General features: G+C 48.3%; 9 protein-coding genes across 9 annotated transcripts; 6 read left to right on the top strand and 3 right to left on the bottom strand.

Moving 5' to 3' along the window:
- Positions 1-534: 534 nt before the first annotated feature.
- On the bottom strand, positions 535-1,683 carry M430DRAFT_40845 (hypothetical protein). Its single transcript, XM_024867436.1, has 4 exons — positions 1,476-1,683; positions 1,356-1,404; positions 779-912; positions 535-721 (listed from the first exon to the last, which is right to left on the bottom strand). Exons 1-4 carry the CDS (start codon positions 1,603-1,605, stop codon positions 717-719), a joined length of 318 nt encoding a protein of 105 aa, XP_024722209.1. The 5' UTR covers positions 1,606-1,683; the 3' UTR covers positions 535-716.
- M430DRAFT_34065 (hypothetical protein) lies at positions 1,679-3,492 on the top strand. The gene is made up of 5 exons (XM_024866480.1): positions 1,679-2,241; positions 2,379-2,550; positions 2,643-2,729; positions 2,780-2,872; positions 2,966-3,492. The coding sequence occupies exons 1-5, from the start codon at positions 1,867-1,869 to the stop codon at positions 3,121-3,123; spliced, it is 885 nt and encodes a 294-aa protein (XP_024722208.1). The 5' UTR covers positions 1,679-1,866; the 3' UTR covers positions 3,124-3,492.
- Positions 3,026-5,792, bottom strand: M430DRAFT_34062 (hypothetical protein). Its single transcript, XM_024866479.1, has 8 exons — positions 5,615-5,792; positions 5,234-5,404; positions 4,807-5,168; positions 4,692-4,756; positions 4,338-4,632; positions 3,738-4,288; positions 3,603-3,687; positions 3,026-3,551 (listed from the first exon to the last, which is right to left on the bottom strand). Exons 1-8 carry the CDS (start codon positions 5,675-5,677, stop codon positions 3,215-3,217), a joined length of 1,929 nt encoding a protein of 642 aa, XP_024722207.1. The 5' UTR covers positions 5,678-5,792; the 3' UTR covers positions 3,026-3,214.
- Positions 5,793-6,099: 307 nt separating this feature from the next.
- Positions 6,100-7,360, top strand: M430DRAFT_17613 (hypothetical protein; the record flags this gene model as incomplete). The annotated part of the gene is made up of 4 exons (XM_024863712.1): positions 6,100-6,511; positions 6,568-6,722; positions 6,777-7,134; positions 7,188-7,360. The coding sequence occupies 4 exons, from the start codon at positions 6,100-6,102 to the stop codon at positions 7,358-7,360; spliced, it is 1,098 nt and encodes a 365-aa protein (XP_024722206.1).
- Positions 7,361-7,919: 559 nt separating this feature from the next.
- M430DRAFT_17612 (hypothetical protein) lies at positions 7,920-9,058 on the top strand (the record flags this gene model as incomplete). Its single annotated transcript, XM_024863711.1, has 5 exons — positions 7,920-7,977; positions 8,032-8,039; positions 8,190-8,476; positions 8,560-8,866; positions 8,969-9,058. 5 exons carry the CDS (start codon positions 7,920-7,922, stop codon positions 9,056-9,058), a joined length of 750 nt encoding a protein of 249 aa, XP_024722205.1.
- A 677-nt stretch (positions 9,059-9,735) lies between these two features.
- On the bottom strand, positions 9,736-10,538 carry M430DRAFT_40840 (hypothetical protein; the record flags this gene model as incomplete). Its single annotated transcript, XM_024867435.1, has 3 exons — positions 10,263-10,538; positions 10,068-10,180; positions 9,736-10,005 (listed from the first exon to the last, which is right to left on the bottom strand). Exons 1-3 carry the CDS (start codon positions 10,279-10,281, stop codon positions 9,736-9,738), a joined length of 402 nt encoding a protein of 133 aa, XP_024722204.1. The 5' UTR covers positions 10,282-10,538.
- A 524-nt stretch (positions 10,539-11,062) lies between these two features.
- M430DRAFT_57425 (hypothetical protein) lies at positions 11,063-13,691 on the top strand. Its single transcript, XM_024868671.1, has 5 exons — positions 11,063-11,859; positions 11,917-12,025; positions 12,077-12,655; positions 12,708-13,063; positions 13,160-13,691. Exons 1-5 carry the CDS (start codon positions 11,394-11,396, stop codon positions 13,363-13,365), a joined length of 1,716 nt encoding a protein of 571 aa, XP_024722203.1. The 5' UTR covers positions 11,063-11,393; the 3' UTR covers positions 13,366-13,691.
- Positions 13,692-15,069: 1,378 nt separating this feature from the next.
- Positions 15,070-16,812, top strand: M430DRAFT_34057 (hypothetical protein). Its single transcript, XM_024866478.1, has 5 exons — positions 15,070-15,514; positions 15,565-15,748; positions 15,840-16,082; positions 16,146-16,326; positions 16,422-16,812. The coding sequence occupies exons 1-5, from the start codon at positions 15,288-15,290 to the stop codon at positions 16,622-16,624; spliced, it is 1,038 nt and encodes a 345-aa protein (XP_024722202.1). The 5' UTR covers positions 15,070-15,287; the 3' UTR covers positions 16,625-16,812.
- Positions 16,813-17,167: 355 nt separating this feature from the next.
- M430DRAFT_34056 (hypothetical protein) lies at positions 17,168-20,183 on the top strand. The gene is made up of 4 exons (XM_024866477.1): positions 17,168-17,502; positions 17,548-18,166; positions 18,342-19,819; positions 19,885-20,183. The coding sequence occupies exons 1-4, from the start codon at positions 17,353-17,355 to the stop codon at positions 20,062-20,064; spliced, it is 2,427 nt and encodes an 808-aa protein (XP_024722201.1). The 5' UTR covers positions 17,168-17,352; the 3' UTR covers positions 20,065-20,183.
- Positions 20,184-20,278: the final 95 nt, after the last annotated feature.

Genomic DNA, 20,278 nt, shown 5'->3' with positions numbered 1-20,278 from the left:
GTCGTTATCCACGCAATAGCCGGCTCGATATTGAAAACTGAAATGTTCATATCACTTGCCACTGCATCTCTTCTGCTCGCATTATTCCAGAAGCATAAGTCTAAGTCTGAAGCCCCGGTGTTTTGCTCGGTCGATATAATTGTGCGAGAGGAACAAGTTAAGAGCGGTCCGTTGATTGGCTATTCTGGGCGGAAATGGTAATGAGATGAAAATGAGTACAAAGAGTATGGAGGTTGAAGTTGAGCGCCAGCCTTTTTCATGAGCTATCATGACGGAATGAGAGGCTTTTCAGGGACACTAGACCCTTCGACTCGTTTTACGAGACATCTTGGAATCAAAGCATAAGCATCAGGGCCTTTAGGTACAGCCTTCGACACACCAAGATGACAGATTTGAAAAGAGGAGATGTAATGTCTCCCCTGGAATAAGGCCACGTTCTCTATCAAGCAGAGGGAGGCTGAATATGAGGGATAATAATCTACCACCACTTTTAGACGCCCGACCTATAGAGAGGAAGAGCGCATATACTATGATGGGGCATTGAAGTCTCTGGGTGCAAAGCGATCTCACATGTAGGTTGCCGTTTTGGATTCATGTCTTTCAGATTGCGAGGCCATCTTTCCTAGAAACCATCCAGCCTATACCTATGCTATTCCATAAAGCAAAGCGCCCCGTTATACGCCGTAATTCGCCGTGTTCGAAAGGTCCATCATTCGTCATGCTACAACATCAAGTTATTAAGAAAGACTTCAGTATAGCGAGAGAATCGAATACTCACTATCAAGGAAATCCGCTGCCATTAACAACTCTAAGCATAATTCTGGCGGGATGTCCATATCTGGAACATCTTCCTGGTTTCTATTCTTGTAGCTGTAATAGAAATATTCGGCAACCTTCTCGAGAACAATACCACTATGATCGATGCTGTTAGTCAACTGAAGCCCTTTTTGAAGCAACATCATCTCAAGAATAGCAGCGAGAAGAGACGGCAGAAGAGCTCCCGGACCATAGGGTCTTTTTCATCATGGAAGGACAGAGACGTTGCGAAGGGGTAGTTAATCGTTCCAACGCCTTGCTGTCTCATCCTTATAAATGGCATAACACCATAGTATGGCGGTGAGCTGGGAAAAAAGCAAAGAAGCTGGTCTCAGATCAAGTGTATATGCGTCATCCAGCTCCACTACTTTGCTCCGTTAAGAGAAAGAGGGTCTGTGAGCGATGTTTTGATATAATCACTGACAGCTGTGCTTCTTGTCCACTTCCCCTTCTCTGTGCGATTCTCGTCTTCGTGTCTGTCCGCGCAATAATGGCGGAAGCTGGGGGGGAATCATTATGAAAAGGCAAATTCCACGTACTTAATCTCTTCGAAGGTACATCTCCCCGTTGTCGATTCAGCAAAGCTACCTATTCCGCATAGCATCAGCGTTTGGCCCGTTATGGCGTAGGAGCACATTGGCAAGATAAATAAGACTCACTCTTGGGATCCAGCATCCTCTTAATAGCGCCACTCTTGCAAGCGGCTTCTCGCAGAACAACAAACTCAAACCCATCACTGGATACGAGAGTAACGTACTTACTGAGACCACCTTCGTTGGAGGTCGCCATTGTGAGATGCAACTTATCGTTTGCAAGTTGCCTACGCGATTTGGTGGGACGCGACTTTCTCTCCGAGAAAGTACTTGCATGGCAACTTGCAAGGCTGAATTGTGTGGAGCAAAGTTGATGCCTGACTTTTGCCTTGCGCATCACATGAAGAGTATATCACGTGAAACACCTGTTCTTCTGGTACTTGGGTACCTCTACATATAGGTACTTACCTACCTACCTCGATTCCTGGTGTGAAATACTTCCATTCCATGGCCCAAAATGCGAATCTTCCGCATCCCTCATATACAGTCCATTCCTCGAGCCAGGACTTTCACGGCCTCCAAAGCTCTCCTCCAAGATCTCCCGCATAGTACACGTGCCGGAAAGCTCGAGGCCAAACCTTCGACAGAGAAGCTTGCTCCGGGAGCTCTTGCAGGCAAGGTAGCGATTATCACAGGTGCCTCTCGAGGCATTGGTGCAGCTGTCGCGGAGCGGTTTGCGAAGGAGGGCGCGAGATGTATTCTAGTGGGCCGGGACAAGGACAGACTGACGAAAGTTCGAGATGGGTTGGTGTCAGAGTACGAGACCACTCATGGGTTGGCGATTGGTGATGTTAGGGATGTAGAGTGGTGGAAGGAATTCAGCAAGAAGCATGTGAGTGCAAACCCCCCTTCTTTCTTAATCTTTATTTCCATTGTCACATTCGGTTACATGGCCCTCAGCGTTGAGATACCAAGCGGGCTAGAGAATGTGTGGAAGCTGATATACTGACTGATATAATGAATGCATAGAAACAAACTGATATCCTTGTGAACGCGGCAGGCATATCACCTTCTTCTACGTTCGTTAGGACTGATCCGGATTTGCTAGATGAGGTAGTACGTACAAATCTAACAGGTACAATGATGGCCTGCCGGATCGTGGCAAGACAAATGATGGCCCAAAGTAGTAACATAGACAGAGGTTCGTCTTATGGCCGCTTTCTCTAGAACCCTCCGAGCAGGATACTACTGGAAGCTAAGCTACAATGGAAGGTGCGGGCTAACTTGAGACAGGATGCATCATCAACATCTCTTCATTATTAGGCTTGAGGGGCGGAAGGGGGAGTGTGGCATATTCTGCAAGTAAAGCCGGAGTTATAGGTAGTTGATGCTCCATTCAGGTGCTCCTTCAGTATGCTTATAGGTCGCAGGCCTGACTACCGCCCTTGCCGCAGAGATAGGCAGAGTAGGGATTCGGGTGAATGTCATTGTACCGGGTTACATTGAAACAGACATGACTGCTGGTAAGTTTGCTCCATTATACACTTCTGTTCTAGTTGGGCATTGTTTCCACCGCCGCCCTTTACGCCCGATTTATTTCTAATATACAATTCCAGCCATGACGCCCGAAGCACGCTCAGAAGCCCTTAACGCCATACCCGCAAAACGGTTTGGACAAGCCTCAGAAGTAGCCGACGCTGCCGTGTTTTTGGCTACAAATAGATACGCAAACAACTGTGTGCTCAACCTCGATGGTGGATTGAGCGCCGTCTAATTGCTATCATGTGAAGGAACCGGCTCTCCGTGAATCTGACAAACAAATGACAAGCATGAAGTGAAAGTTGGCAAAGGAGAATGGGACCAGATCAGTCATCGTCGATAACAATGGCTCCATCTGCGGAGTCGTCAACCAATATTAGATCATCATTCGCCGAGGCACTATTAGTACCATTAGAACCATTGGGTTCTGTTTTCGATCGTTTCGTTTCCGGCGAGTCGTCACCCAGAGCCTCTGCTGCGGTTCTTTTGGTGCCTAAACTGCCATTCGTCGTTGCAGTGGTTGCTTCGACGCCGTTGGTTCCTTGATCATTCGACTCCAGGATCGATTTCTTTCTTCTCGGAATGGGTGACGCAGGTGGCTCAATTCCGCGAGTTGAAGGAATATCGAGGCTTTTGATGGGTTTATCGTCCAAAGCCGTGGTTCTAAGCTCGGATTAGCTGGCTAGTCACCCAAGCTGCTCAAAGGAGGCTTACGACTCTTGTACACTCAGTACGAGGTTCACCCGTGGATTCTCATCGTCCTCATCTATGATGGTCAAGAAGCTGTCACCCTTGATGCCTGCAGAACAATATTAGAACGGAAAACAAGAGGTTTGTTGATGCACCCACCAAGCTCCGACAACTTCTTGGTCAAATTGTCCGTCTCTTCAACATCATAAATGGGTCCTATGTCGCTATTGACGACAAACTCCTCTCCGTATCCCAATTCGAGTCGCAAGAAGTCCTCGACGAGATCATTGAGAGTTGCCCTTGACATATCAACAAGGACGCGAGTCTGTGCAACACTACACACTGGGCAGTCGGGATTGGGTTCCCGAAATCTATCTGAAGACAGTAGCCGTTCTGGCGCGAATGGTGAAAGGAAGACCTCTTTCGTGCTTGAGAAGTCTCCCCGCAAAACTTTGAACGCCTGTAGGACACACAGGCCGGCCACAATAGCGTTAGTTGTTGCAATGGCGGGTATGATGTTTCCGGCCATTTGCTTTATGTCGAATCGCGACTTGGTCTCAATTCCAAAGATTATTGACCGCAAATTGGCACTTGCGGCGACAAAATCTAAAGTATCTTCGTCGTCCTTGTCGAATGTGATTACGGGTTCAGCAGCATCGCCATTTGAGTTTGATTTCATGGCCGTGAGTCTTTGGCTCAATCGTTCGAGGCTGTCTTGTGTCAGTTCATTGTTCCAGTGTCCATGAAGGATCTAATTACCTGTCCTTGAAAACAACGACATTCTCATGCAGACTCCAAACTCTTTGCCCATCTTTCAGTATCTTAGCTTTGTTCGCCTCAGCATCGACTGCTTCTTTTTCTTGGATAACCGTATTATAATCAATAGGCTCCGGTGGCCGCCGTGTTTTCCACATCTCTTCCATTGACCTCAAACGCACGACATCATCCTTGTAGACTTTATCAAAAAGCATTTGTGGAAATGATTCTGTCCCCATAGCTTCCTTAATCTGTTTCAGTGCTTGCGCCTCTTGTCGCAGCTTCTCAATCTCCTGGGCTGTAACAAAGTCAGCAGAATAATAAGTAATGCACCGGGGCCAGTGCAGGGCCGCATACCATTCTCTGAATCTTTCGAGTGATCCAATTCTGGCGCTTCGTCCTCGCTGGCGCCAAATATCTCACTGTGGAATTTAGTATCACCATTCGATCAACCATCTAGCGCACAACATACCTCAACAAATAGCTTTTTGCCCAAACGATACAATGAATTGGCTGACTCGGCGTACTTCGGATGGTACATACGGGGTAGCTCTTGGGTGTTTCCTTAGTTGTACAATCGTAGCATGCCGTCTTCCCCTTCTTGATAACCTGAACCTGACCATTGAAACCAGTCGTTCCACTTTCGATGAGAGGAACATCGGCAGCCAGACACATCTTATTAACATGCCTTCTCGCATCCAGGTTATCCAGAGCGTTGAAGACCATTGTGAAGCCCTTGAACCAGTCCACATTGAACTGCGCATCCTTGATGTTCGCATGATGCGCCTCCAGCTTTACTTTCGGGTTGAACTTATGCGCCGCATCCTTAGCAACCTGTAGGTCCGTTGTTAGCATTGTTTCCCATCCCATTGTCCCGTTTTCGTCCAGTCGTGACCCACCAAAGCTTTCGATTTCTTGATATGCTCGTGTCTGAAGAGAAACTGTCGATTGAGGTTGCTAAGGTCTATCGTATCGAGATCTACAATATGGATTTCGCCGAAGCCAGTGAGGACGAGATTCTTGAGTAATTCGCACCCAATTCCTCCCGCGCCGACCATCAATATACGTGCCTAGACAGGTGTTAGTAGTGAACTTCATCTTTGCGATATGTTATATGATGAAGTAGTCCTTGGCATGCTTCAGAACCCTCCCAGCTTTGGGTACAAGACCAAATGCATAATTCAGCACAGAGGCGACGAGCGCATTGGACCCGTTGAAGATAGTTGCGTTTGCGACTCAATGCCCAGGCTGTGAAAAGCGACAGGAGCGCAGAAACCTACCTCTTTCACCATCGTGTTCAAAGGCAAGCCCAGCGATTGTTGATTGAAGGTATCACGCCCCATGGTCGGCGGCATCGATAGTGCTCGGCGATAGCGCAATCACGTTATGTAGAGGGAAGGACCTGGGGGTATGGGGGAAGACAATGTTGCTGGTACCTTACGTGAGGCAAGTTTGCAGGCATTGTAGAGAACGATGAGGTAAATAAGGTAAATCCGCGCGAAACGTTCCCGCGCCCGATAATACAATTAAGCGAGCCAAGATCGCCTTATCGGACGGACGGTTCGACTTTTTGCGCGGGAGCCTTCACGGGTTCGCGGACTCTTGCCTCTGTTTCAACCACCCGATGTTGTTTGCCCCCGCCAATCATCACAAAGGCTGCAGGAGAAGGCTGCACTAATTGACTTTTCCTGCTGGCCTACCAGCGGTTTGAGAACGCCTGCCGGTCCAAGGAATTTGTGGCCCTGTTCTACTGTAGTCAGGCATCATGTCTGATGATGAGGCCGACCCTGAGCTCTTAGACTTTCTCCGTCAGCACTTTCAAAAGACAGATCTACCACCAGCCAAACCGGAAACGCATGTTTTGGAGGGGGCTGAATATGTCTATGACAATGCAACTGATGTGGCTCTGGACTCACAGTCCACAAGGGCAGCGGCCGCCATGATCTATGAGCAAATGCAGAAGCGGGAGTATTCGACCAAAACCTGGTCGTCCCATGAGCTGCACCCTAAAACCAAGGATGAAAGTACAGTTGCTTTCATTTTTACCATAGACTTGCTGAACTTTTCTTTCTGGTCCGAAAAGGATGACGAGGAACGCTTTGCAATCGAATACAAGGGCAAGAGATGGACGGGTTACTGGAGCCTGGTGGCTGCCCTGCAACGGGCACTCGATGAGGGTCAGTTCACGGCACCTTGCTGATGCGCAAAGGCTTATTTCTTGTTTGGTTTGCAGAAATTCCCATCACATCTTCGGATTTCTGGCAAAACGAAGAGGAGTGTACCGAGGAACTCCTAAAACATGTCTTCAGGAGCTCAACTGAAGAAGAGATACCCATGTTTCATGAGAGAATGGCCTGCCTACGGGAGGCAGGGCAGGTCCTATACGAGGTATGTTGCCTTGCGGCGGTCGGGTGGTTGGTCTAATTCCATGGCTATTTGCAGAAATATGAAAGTAGCTTCACCAAGTGCATAGAAGTTGCAAATCGCTCTGCTGCCGCCCTGGTCAACCTTTTAGCAGAGGACTTCCCCTGCTTTAATGATGTTGTATCATTTGAGAACCGGAAGAATGTACGGTTTCTTAAACGAGCCCAAATATGTGTAGCAGACTTGTGGGCGGCGTTCAACGGAGAGGGCTTTGGAGAATTCGAAGACATTGATAAGATCACTATGTTTGCAGACTACAGAGTCCCACAGATGCTAAATACTTTGGGATGTCTATGGTACAACCCTTCTCTTGCCAATGCCATACGTCAGAAGAGGATTATAGAAAGTGGTCACACTTGGGAAATTCAACTGAGAGGTCAGTCATGGCAATCATCCCGGGGTCGAGAAGCATCATTGACAGTTCCGCAGGGTGTAGCATATGGTGCGTGGAATTGATCCGGAGGGAAATACTTCGAAATCATCCGGATGCCAAGGTAAACGCGATCCTGATCGATTTCTTCCTATATGATACGATGAAGGAGCAAGAGTTGGCAGGGCAGGAAAAGATACCCCATCACCGCACTAGAAGCATTTGGTATTAAGTTGAGGTTGATAATAATATATAGAAGAATACATCGGAGAATTTACTCTAGACATATTGTACCGAGCTCACTCTCCATGACTGCTTTAGAGCGCCTGGAAGCCAATCACTGAACGGCTTTCGGGAACCTCCAGAACATACAATATGTCGTCACACCCGAAGAGCTCAACCTCGATTTTCTTCTTCTAATTCTCACCATCCCCTGCTACTCAATATACAATGAGCCTTCAAACAAAGGTGTTTCTAGAGAATCAGTCTTTCTCAAGATAGTTGACCTTGCGGCTCAACGTTTACTAATCAACCTTCTATCGGCATATTACTCTGCCAACCAGATCCGTCAGCGATCTCGTCATTACCCCGTCGTTGCACGCCTACTGTACTTACCCCTCCATAGCATTATCAATCAACTTTCTAATCCATATCTATCAATCCATTGAACATTTCCCTACATATTACTTATATACATATCGTACCCCGCCATCCATCCCCCACTCCTCCATTACATGTCTACAGTTCCTCAACGTCTATTCGGTTTAAGTAAACATCTGAAGTTTAGCAATATGGCAGCAGCAGCGAATAATTTCTATAGCATAGTTGCTGGGGTGGGCGCTGGTACTGGTATGTATTCCCCTGGTTCTCTTCCGCCTTGACATATAGCTTACACTTTACAAGGCCGTTCTGTATGTACAATTCCGAGTTGATAAATTACCTAAGCTACGAGACAATGCTTGAAGCAAATAGTGTCTCCAGCTCATTCATCTCTACTCGCACCCTCTATTTCCCTTTTTTCAATAGAATCACCAATACTAATCCCAAGATTGTAATTCCAGGTAGCCATCAAATTCTCACAAACCTACCCCGTGGTCCTTCTGGCACGCAGCGCCTCCAATTACGAACCCATCGTCAAAGAGATCAACGACGCCGGCGGGAAAGCTATCGGGATCTCGACTGATATTTCGTCGCCCACGTCAGTCAAAGATGCGTTTGCGAAGATAGGGGAGGAGTTCAAGGGGAAGAAATTGGCGGCTGCGATTTTCAATGTGGGGGGAACGTTTATCAGGAAGCCGTTTTTGGAGATGAGTCTTGAGGAGTATGAGGTGGGGTTTGCGGCCAATGGGTATGTACCTTTCCAATTCTTTCTGCGTCTTATTGATCTATCTATATATATCATGAGGATGCTGATTCTATATTCCCCAACAGAAAAGGCTTTTACCTCTTCTCCCAAGCCACGCTTCCTCTCCTTCTTGAATCCGTCCCTACCTCACCATACCCACCCTCCTTGATCATAACCGGCGCCACGGCTTCGGTACGTGGCTCAGCAACCATGTCCTCGTTCGCCAGTGGGAAGTTTGCACTTAGAGCTACGGGACAGAGTCTGGCGAGGGAGTTTGGACCAAAGGGCATTCATGTCGCGCATGTTATTGTGGATGGGGTTATTGATATTCCGAGGACGAGGGAGTGGACGGTTAATGGGGGTGTCCCGGATGGGAAGATTAATAGCGATGCTGTGAGTCCCCTGATCCTTTCGTTAAGTTATGAGTTGTTTTGGGGGGAACGGTTGGAGTGACAAAGCGGAATTGTGCGACCTGCTGACATTTTTGCTATATAGATTGCAGACACATATTGGCATCTGCACACACAGCCACGATCACATTTCACCCAGGAGCTGGATTGCAGACCTTACGTCGAGAAGTTCTAGATGTTGCTACGTATATGTGATACTGCACCTTTGGCAGAATCCAATGACGATTAATGAAAGAATTCAACATGGACCAATTCTCGAGGTGAAGATAACTAAGGAAAGTCGTATCACATGCACATGAACTACTTGAAGCCCCGAGACCATCCAGGCCGTCAAGGAACGTAACAGAAGTAGAAGGAAATAGAGACGAACTCTCGGGGGAATAGGAGAGGTGTCCCTCGCCATCAAACTCTCCTCATCATGGACCAAAATCTAGAGGAAAGTCTGCAGGCGAGGAAGCGTTCTTCTGAAGAACTTAGCCGTATATTACTCTCCGCCTGTCGTATACCTCGAAACCCATTATAATATCCTGACGGAGGGTGACGCGGAGATAATCAAGCGAGTTGGGGTAATATACTGATCATGTCAGTATAGTTGATATCCTAGAACAAGGTTAGTAGAGGGCGGCCCCCTCAAAGCAATGTGTAGCAAACACCACGACGAGTCGCGAACACGACCTTGCTTCGGGAGGACCTCCCATGGAGCATTTCACAATAGACCAGACGTGCAAGCACGGAGGATGTGAAATGGCCATAATGTTTTGGTATTTCCATTTGCTTCCTAGCAAAGCCAGCCATTCCAGCCGGCGTTATAAAAAAAACTCAGGTATGCCCAAACACGCCAACCCAGACCATTTAGTTCTTCTTAGCCTTGATCTCGCGACCAGCCTTGATGCGCTCCAGAATGTTCTCACGATCCTTGTCCAGCTTCAACTTGGTGATGACGACCTTGGAGGGGTGGACACCGACGGGGACTGATTGACCAGATGACTTCTCCTTGACGACACGCTCAACGTGGATAACGTACTTGAGACGGTAGACGGAGGTGACCTTGCCCTCACGGCCCTTGTTGGAGCCCCGGACGATGGTAACCTCGTCGTCCTTTCGGATGGGGATGGAGCGGACCTGAAAAACTTTGTTAGAGCGACCACCCCGTTGTAAAGATTTAAGGCAAGGTAAAGACGAACGTTGTATTTCTCACGGAGCTCCTTGCTCAAGGGTGCGCTCATGATAGTGCGTCTCACGCTGGAGGGAGCGCTGAAGTGAGCCTTGCGGGACTTTCTCCGCGAGGAGTGGAGAGCTAGAATGGATGTCAGCTTTGCGCTTTCGAGATGCTGGTCATGCCATTGACTGTGGTAGATCGGATGGTGAGGTAGACATACAGGAGTTGATCTTGGTCATCTTGGCGGTGGGTGCTGGTGAACGTTGGTTGTCGTCGGTGTCGTTGATTCTCTCAAGAAATTTCCGGCAAGAATTTGGGAAATGTGTTGTGTGCGAATGACTAAGCGCTGTGCGCTAAAATTCGGCAATCAGGTGCTAGCTAGAGTCACGTGTGCCGCTCGCCATCCCGTCTGTTTTGTGCCGAGCCGAGGATTTGGATTCCCTCAACTATCGGGACAAGGTCATGAGTAAAGTAACACATGCCTCGTACGGTACCTAGGTATTTGTGTTGATTTCTCGGCTTGATAGTTCGGCTTGGCATCGTTCCTCTCTCCTTGTCATATATCTTCATCCCTTGCTTTCCCCCTTGTTTGCTGTTTTCTACCTGTTTATATCGTCTACGCAAGATCCCCGATGGCCCAAGAAGTACCTCTTACCCCAGACGAGGCACCATGAGGACATGTTGAGATGGGGCGAGTTCCCCCATCTCCTGTGCTCAGCAGAAAACGCGGAGTAATGGGGTGTTTCGTTCAGCCCATTCAAGGAATGCTGTGTGGTCCGATAGAAGTACGGAGTAGCATCCCAAGAACCCCTGTATGGGGTCATCCATCGTATATGACAACCTGTAACAGAGAGTTGCCCTTTTTCCCTCTCCTTTTCGGCCCTTTTCCAGGTGTATTTTGATCAGGGGTCTCCTCTTATGGTATGATCTGCTGCCTCCTTTGCTTTTTCCTACTTGGCTCGTTCTTGGCCTTTTGTCAGCCCCGTGGCCACGGCTTTCGCAGCGCCATCGCGGGGTAACTGGGGATTGGTCAATGCTCTCTTACAATAGCACTAATCTCTCCATCTATCGTCGACGGATGCTTCGGACTTGCACTTCGGCCAGTTTTTACTGAACATGCGTCCACGAGGCCATGCGATAGTATGCGCGGTGTCTTTCATCGACAAAGCATATCGCGAATCACCAACGTGGAATGGCAAGGAATCGAGGGGAAAGAGCCGTATTCGTGTTGGTCATAGCCCTCCCTGTCACTGGTCTGCGGCCGGCCGTCAAGGCTGAGCAGTCCTTATAAGCTCAGGACGTTGTTGGTCTCATAGCTGCAATTCAAGTACGAATTACCTTAGGCTTCACAATGGTCAAATTATCAAAACCAGCGAACATATTCCGGCTTGGTCGTGGCAAGGCTACTGCATCAGATGGAGCTGTCACGGCCGAAACCAACAAGTATACCGGTCCTTACGATGACTCCCCAATACCGCGTCTCTCAATTCACTCCTTTATCATGGGCGTTTTCGTCTCGATGGGAGGCTTTATATTCGGTTATGATACCGGCCAAGTCTCGGGATACTTGGGGATGTCGAACTTTTTGAGCCGCTTTGGACAGAAAAACTCAAATGGCGATGGAGGCTACCATTTTAGCAATGTCCGCTCTGGTCTTATAGTCGCCTTGCTCTCTGTTGGTACCCTCATGGGGGCTTTGATTGCAGGCCCTATTGCCGATCGCATAGGGAGAAAATGGTCGATTTCTGCATGGTGTGTCATGTTGCATATCGGTCTGATAGTTCAGATATCAGCAACACAGGGCAAGTGGTATCAAGGTAAATATGCTCCTGGTTGTTGTGTAATTACACCTGGTACTGACTCCCCCTTTCCAGTCGTCGTCGGAAGATGGATTGCAGGTCTAGGCGTTGGTGCTCTGTCCCTCCTAGTGCCCATGTATCAAGGCGAGAGCGCGCCTCGTCAAATTCGGGGTGCTCTCATCAGGTGCCTACCATTGTCTTCTGTTGATATTAGAGTATTCTAATCTTGCCATAGTACTTACCAACTTTTCATTACGCTTGGAATCTTTGTGGCAAACTGCATCAATTTTGGGACGGAAAAGCGCACAACCACAGCCTCGTGGCGTATCCCAATGGGTATTTCGTTCCTCTGGGTTCTCATCCTGGGTATTGGCATTATCTTCTTCCCGGAAAGTCCTCGCTACGACTACCGTCACGGGCGAATCGACAATGCTGCGAAGACCATGAGCAAACTCTATGGTGTCCCAGAGAATCATAGGGTGGTTGTGGAAGAGCTTGCCGAAATCAAGGAGAAGCATGAGGAGGAACTGCGACACAAAGACCAGAAATGGTGGGAGATGTTTACCGCACCTCGCATGGCATATCGTATCACCCTGGGGGTCGTCTTGCAAGCGTTGCAGCAGCTGACCGGCGCCAATTACTTCTTCTATTACGGGACGATAATTTTCAAGAGTACGGGCATCAACAACAGCTACGTAACTCAGATGATCCTCGGCGGAGTCAATGTTGGAACTACCTTTCTCGGACTGTATGCAATCGAACATTTCGGTCGTCGGAAGTCCTTGATTTTTGGCGCCTGCTGGATGTTTGTTTGGTAAGTATTACACGCTGATTTCAGCTGTCCCTAGTGCTGATCAGCTCAATAGCTTCATGATATTTGCATCCGTGGGTCACTTTTCCCTGGATCGAAATGAGCCTCAATCAACACCACATTCAGGTAAGGCGATGATCGTTTTCGCCTGCTTGTTCATCTTAGGATTTGCATCAACCTGGGGCCCCATCATCTGGACGATCTGCGCCGAATTATATCCCTCTCGCTACCGTTCGAACGCCATGGCATTGTCCACTGCCTCTAACTGGGGTTGGAACTTCCTCCTTGCATTCTTCACCCCTTTCATTGTCGGGGACATCGACTTTCGCTATGGATATGTTTTTGCAGGCTGCCTCTTTATCGCAGGGGCCGTTGTATACCTCTTCGTCATTGAAGGCCAAGGAAGAACATGTAAGGAATATCTCTCATTGACCCCCTTGCTTTGACACATTTCGCCTTGCATAGTTTACCCATGCCTACTACTAACCTTGCGATACGATATTTCAGTGGAAGAGATCGATACCATGTACCTCCTTCACATCGATCCCCGAAAAAGCAGCAAATGGATCGCCCCTCCTCCAGAAGAGCTCATCACAACCGAGAAACTCGTCCGTGGCGAGGTTTCCGGGACCGCCGACCCCGAGCAGAATGCTAGCACGGGAGCAGCGGCGAAGGAGACGGCCCCTGAGCCTATTACACAGCATGCTGAGTAGAATCGGGGTCGGTGCTAATAAGTATGACCGACGATTTCACTCTGTCACTCAGGTCATAACCCAGAACCCCAAAGGAGAAGGGTATCATATCACCATACTTCCATTTTTGCGCCTCTTACAGTGCCTACTATCTTAATATGAACCTAATAACCCTCCTCGCTCTTATTCGAATCGAGCACTTGTTTTTTGAATAGGGGCTGCAAATTTGTATGGTGGCTAGGTACCTAGCAAAGGCTTTCGTTTTCCGGGGTAACTGCATCGTTCTATGTATCCACCAATAATAAATCTAAGATCCAATATACCTTACTGTGAACAGTCAATAGGAGGAATCTATGTATACTAAGTACCCTGTGCTCTATTGGTGATGATCGAAGTAGGTACCTAAGGTACCGCAAGCCTTCCCTGTCTACGATTATCCCTTGGGTTGAAGCTCAAAAATGCCAACCGCAGAATAGAATATCGAAAGTTTCATCTTAAGGTAGCTCGAAAGCCGCAGGCGATTGTCATGATTTTCCTCCAACCTTTAAACCCTTGACTCTTCTGTTAAACATGATAAATAAATAAGTAAGAGGCACAGTAGTAGTACAGGGTATAGTACCTGAGAGACGGGGGGACGATCAAGTTTAAGCGACCAGCGAAAACAAAGATCCGGGGCTCCGCTACCCCGCATCTCCACGCATTCCGCATTCCGCATTCCGTAAATAACAACGGCCCATTGAAACGGCAAGGAAGTTGGGAGAGCCTAGAACCATCTAAGAAGCAGGGAGAACAAACGCCAGTAACAGCGGGATCATCGGATCATCAACCCCCACTTGAAATTTGATATCTGGGGGCGGTTGAGGGTGGTAAGCTGTTAACTGCTATTTCCTTTGCCTTTTGTGATGTGAAACCCAAGTCTACGATTTGATGGGCATTTGGTGTTTTGGGAGTCTCCTGACAGCAACGACGCTGTGGAATAGGATCTAGTCATTGAGTCTTCGACACTTGAGTCTTCATAGCAAGAGGAATTCGCAGAAAGGGATAGAATCAGACCATACTACAGTACCAACTCGAAGATTCCCAAGAATACAGGAGGCTTATTCCCTTTGGGCCGCAAACTCCGTCGACGTGCTTCGGCTTCGCAGGGTCCCTCCGCGGCTATTGGCCGGTTTTGGCTGTCTAATATAGCAGACGCCGGCTCCCCTCATTTTCTCGAAAAGCCACGAGACTCCCCAAGCAACAACGATCGTGGGTCTTGAGAGGTTGATTACTTGATTGGCGGGGACTGGATATGTCCGGACGAAGTGACTGCATGCGGGACACCTAGATCGCAGACAGCTGCGAGCAACGGGTTTGGCCATCGCTGGGTTGATGACAGATTTGAAATCGATTCGATTGAATCGCCACTGGAACATGTTCAATGACATCTCGAATCCTCTGTGGCAGTTTTAAACTTCCGAAAGCTTATGTCTGGTAGTATGGCTATAAGTAACTATTGAGTCTTAGAACCGCCTCGGTTGATTTTGGAGGCAAGAATCCCCAGTGATACAGCATTGCCACGGTCTACGGGAGATTCAGTACGACTTGCTTGTCTGCGTGGCGGCATGGCTTCACTCACCCTTGATCATACCCCTGGCATCACCCCTGATGTAACCCCCGGTGGCTGTCTTTTCCCAGAGCCGTTACCGACTGGATATCCCCCGCATCACTTAACACCGACCCTCAGTTTGGGAAGCCTGCGGAGTATTCCCGGGCTATGCATTCCCGGATAGCTATACCGGATGATATAAATAATGGAGGGCACCCCAGATTCTCAATGATCATTCCCAGATCCGTTACTGCGCGCGTTCAGTAGTCAATACCAAATTCCAGCTCCAAGGCGCCGGGCCTTTTCTACCTTGTGATTACCGTCTATTCTCAAGGGACCAGTACACACCTCCAGAATGTCGTCAGCTCACATTGAGGAGAGCGAGTATTCTCCAAACCATGATGTGCGTCGTCTGCGCACACATGATATGGAAATGGGAGTCACGGATGCTGTCCAGAGACATGTGAAAAGACATGTTATCACTCCTAGGCCCGTTTCCCAACGGAGACTCGATTTCGAGCATGCAAGATGGCGCTGGCTGAGAGAAATGGCTGCAGAGGCAATGGGTGTCTTCTTCTATGTGTTAGTGATCCAAATGTTCCATCAGACGCAACGAATTGACAGCCTTTCAGTTATCCCGGCATTGCCTCACAAGCATCATTTTTCCTGAATGGCACGGAGCCAGCTTTCAGTTCTATATTCCAAATAGGCTGGGCTTACGCAATTGGGATTGCTTTTGCAATTATAGTCTGCGGTTCTACATCAGGTGGTCACTTCAACCCGGCCATAACTATATGTTTTGCCATATGGCAAGGGGTGTGTATTGTCCTTGAGCAATTCTGTTCACTCTGGTTCCACAAGATGTTTAGTACCTGGGACAATCAACTCTGACTGTAAGGTCTTATAGTTCCCTTGGTCGAAAGTTCCGAGATACATATTCGCTCAAATTTTTGGATCTTTCCTGGCTGGCTTGTTCCTTGTTGGCCAGTATCATCCACAGTTGACCGCACTTGCAGCGGAGTTCAGGTCGAAGGGAATGAGCCCAAACTCCTTGGGTGGACCAGGATCGGTGCTGTGTGCTTTTCCCGCAGCTACTCAGACTAACTATGGATATATCTTCTTCATCGAGTTCTTCGTCGACAGTTTCATCGTGAGTAGCGACAAGGATATAATGTATTAATGGATGCAATCTGAGTATGCTAACGCCTACTAGGGCCTCCTCATCTGGGCTGTTCTCGATCCAGCAAACCCGTTCATTTCCCCTCAAACTGCGCCGTTTGTCATCGGCATCGCATACGCCATTATGGTATGGGGATTTGCGGACGTAACAATCTCGACCAACTTAGCGCGTGATCTTGGAACTCGCATAGTGGCAGCGATCTTCTATGGCGGAGGTTAGTAATCTCCCCGAAAAAACACTTGGCATGCATTTTGGGGACATATTTAAATGCCCTCTCTCACTAAGACTCGAGCCTAACTTATTGAACAGACGCGTTCACTCATTATGCCCCTATAGCAATTTTAGTCAATGTACCTGCAACAATCTTTGCTACCGTAGTGTATGAAATTATTCTGCGAGATAGCTTTGCTATCATAGCAAAGGGACATAACGTGCACGAGGACGGGGAGGAAGGACTCGTGCGCCATCTTACGAAAGTTGGCACACTGGAGGAGGGAGGGATTGAAAAGTGAACAAGAGTAGCGAGGAGACTTATGGAATTGATAAGGTGGTGCTCTATCCAGTGTGAAGTTGATGAGATGACTTTAAATCAGTGCTTTGATGAGAAGGATAAATGGAAGGTTTGATCCAAGTGTGGTTGTACGCAGCTTTGCGCAGGATAAACGCTAGACGAAATCAAATGCATTTAGTAAATCTCTGGGGAGTAATAGATGAAATAGAGTGCTGAAAGCTGCGCGTATAGGTTCTGCTATGCCCTGTACTGACAGGCCGGACGCCAGACAGTGGGTGGACGCCCAATGGTAATCCTAGCGTTCCGAGCTCGTTGCCATGCCCCAAGGAATTGAGGTATGTCTTCCCACTGTCTACCTGTCTCCCAGAATAGGACATCAATTTTGGGGCTGGATTTGAGAAAAGGTCTTAGTCTTAGCTTGTTCGAGGCCAAGAAAGATCCCGTCCGGATTTATAGTACCTCATATCATCACGTGCTCCCGGCAAAATAAGGGTCTAAGGTAAAACATGCGGGGAAAAAAAGGATTGTGCACTCCAGGGCCAAAGCTGCTTTCCCTCATCTATTTACATGAGAGCAGCATCATGGGTATTGACTCGATTTACTACTCCTCAGGCTCATCTTCCTAAGAGACTTCACTCCTCTCCATCTATCCGGCTCGGTATAAACATTATATGACCGCGGCATTACCTTTTCTAAGGATTTCTTGTGCTTCTAGTTGACTTTTCAACCATGGCTTCTCCACAGCAACCTCTTGTCGCAGATGGTGGACTTCCCTCTCCGGTAGATGACTTTATGCCCACCTTCTACGTGGGCCATCACGAGTCAAACCGGCCTTTGCCTGTCACAGATTTTGCCCTGCGACAGGCCCAAGATGTCGGAGTATGCCCTCCTTCCCGTTTGGAGAATATCTGCTAACGGTTCTAGTATGACATGCTGACCAGTCCAATAACAACTCCACAATTTCACTCTAGAGTTCTAGCTCTTATTTCTTCTCATCTCTCCGAACTTTCACACCGCGAATCTGCGGACGTTGCTTCTACCAGGAATATCCCACCCGCCCCTATCATACCTCCGCTGACTCCAATCGATACCCCCTTGACACCCGGAGATACTGTCTCTCAACTCATCGCATATTCTAGTCCGTGGATAGATCTATGCTCCCCGGATCCCCTGATCAGCAACATATCAAGACAGGTTCTGAATATCGAAATAGCATATGCTTCATTCTGCGGCGTTGGCAATATCATTATACCTGGGCCAAGGACGTACAGCAGTGGACCGACAGACAGTGATGGACTCATACAATACGCTCGTGCGATTCAAGAAGCTCTCACCATTGCCAGCTATATTCAAATATCAATTCATATCCCTATGTATGGGAACGAAGAAGTGAAGGAGATGACAGGCGACTTGATGACATATGCTAGAAATGGACGATCATCCGGAAAGGCCAAGGCAATCAAAGAGATTGATTTATTTGAAACTTGGGATGCGTGGAATATGATTCGGAGTGTATGTAAATACAATTCAAGACTATTCGTAGGTAAGAAGCCATATACAATCACCCAGTTTCCACAATTTGCAGATACGTGAGACATGACGGTTCCCTACCACGAGAGCTGAGACCCTTCGGAGCACTACTTTTACCTCTGAAGGTACTATTCCCGCTCTTTCATGGTCGTTATTGTCTGATAAGAAAGCTGACCCTTTATATGCAGCTCTTGGACTTCCCCGCCAACTTCCGGTTGAATCTTTGCAGTCGCGCTGGTTTGCTGAACCTCTGAAATTGTTATCATTGACGCCCTCGACGTTTCTCAAGAATAAAGGTGGCCATCCTGTCCTAAGTAAAAGTCATCAGGGCCTGATATCGAGATATATGCGCCTCAAGCAGCCGCCTTGGATCTTGCTATCTGATGTTGGACCTATTCCCGGTCTGGATGACCCCTTGCAGCTCACCATGACCGCGGATGGGTTTCCATCACCAAGTACCGTCGCAGATGCATCGAGATCAGCATCTCCTACCCCAGCAGAAGCTGCTGGTCGTTCAAAGGAGTCTCAAAAGCCGCAACCAAGGCCCAAAGATTCTGCAGCACATCTCGTGTACATGAGATATCTTCAAAGGAACCAACCACCTAGGTCAATCATTGAGAGGTTCGGATCTGGCTACCAGGATTATCTACAAGCCCCCCTCCAACCTCTGGCGGATAATCTGGAGTCTGTGACTTACGAGGTCTTCGAAAAAGATCCTGTCAAATATGATTGGTATGAACGAGCTATTGCACGGGCCCTGTCTGATTGGTCTGAGAAGCGTAAGCCTACTTCCAGTCCTACCGGTGCTGTAGTCATTGCAGTCGCAGGTTCTGGTCGAGGCCCTTTGGTGACTCGCTCTCTCAGAGCAAGTCAAATGACAGGCGTTCCAGTTGAAGTCTGGGCCGTTGAGAAAAACCCAAATGCATATGTGCTATTGCAAAGACACAACAAGGAGGACTGGGGCGGCGCAGTAAACGTTGTTAAGAGCGACATGCGAGCCTGGAAGGGGCCGCAGAGGATTACAACCGGGCCTACCTCAGCAAGTGCGCCTGAGTTATCTTATGGCAAGGTCGATATTCTAGTCTCTGAACTTCTTGGTTCATTTGCAGACAACGAGCTCTCACCCGAATGTTTGGATGGCGTACAGCACGTTCTAGCTCCACAGTACGGTATTTCTATACCGAGCTCGTACACCGCGCACTTGACACCTATTCTCACTCCGAGATTGCACGCGGATATTTCTCATCGAGCGATTACCGATGATACGGCCACGGAAACGCCATACGTAGTCCTGCTCCACGCAATTGATTTTTTGGCGACGTCCGTTCCGGACCATCCACGAATCCAGCAAGCGTGGGAGTTTTCTCATCCATTACCTGCCACTACGCTTGCCGTTGCAGAGGCAAGAAGGGGAGGGGGCGTTAGTGGGGGTGGTGGAGGAAGTATGTCTGGCGGCGATGGCGCAAATGAACATAATACACGTTATGCTCACCTGACGTTCGTCTGTAAAGATCGAGGTGTTGTCAATGGGCTTGCCGGCTATTTTGAAGCGGTTCTTTATGATGGCGGGGAAGCGGGAAAGGTTGAGTTGAGCACGAGACCTGATACCATTGATGCCAAGAGCAAGGACATGATCTCTTGGTTTCCGATATTCTTTCCTTTAAAGGTATGTCTGATCATTTTGAGGTACCCATTTTGCGCGGAGCATGAGGCTAATCGGGTCTTTATTAGAATCCTCTTTATTTCCCTGACGACACGGAGCTAGAGGTTAGCATTTGGAGACAGACTGATGATAGGAAGGTCTGGTATGAGTGGATGGTAGAGGCGTTTGTTATGGTTGGGCCCAACAAAAGGTTGAGGCTGGGCGCAAGTGAGGTGGGGAGTAGTCGAAAAGTAGGCTGCCTCATGTAAAAGCCATTGGCTCTGTGAGGAGTAGAGGGAGCAGCCTTATGGTTCATGTTGCTTGTAGTTGGCCAGCTCTGATGACTTCACAAAATTTTGGAAGTTGAATGGTATGCTTGTTTCTGGAAAATCATTTGCATTGATACCTGAGCAAGACGGAGCTTGCTTCTAGAACGCCTTGCCCTTTAGTATGACAGTGAACTGTCTTTATCAGAGAAACCCT

The sequence above is a fragment of the Amorphotheca resinae genome, assembly GCF_003019875.1.
Source record: "Amorphotheca resinae ATCC 22711 unplaced genomic scaffold M430scaffold_4, whole genome shotgun sequence".
NCBI classification, from domain to species: domain Eukaryota; kingdom Fungi; phylum Ascomycota; class Leotiomycetes; order Helotiales; family Amorphothecaceae; genus Amorphotheca; species Amorphotheca resinae.
This window is presented reverse-complemented; position numbering and strand designations above follow the sequence as displayed.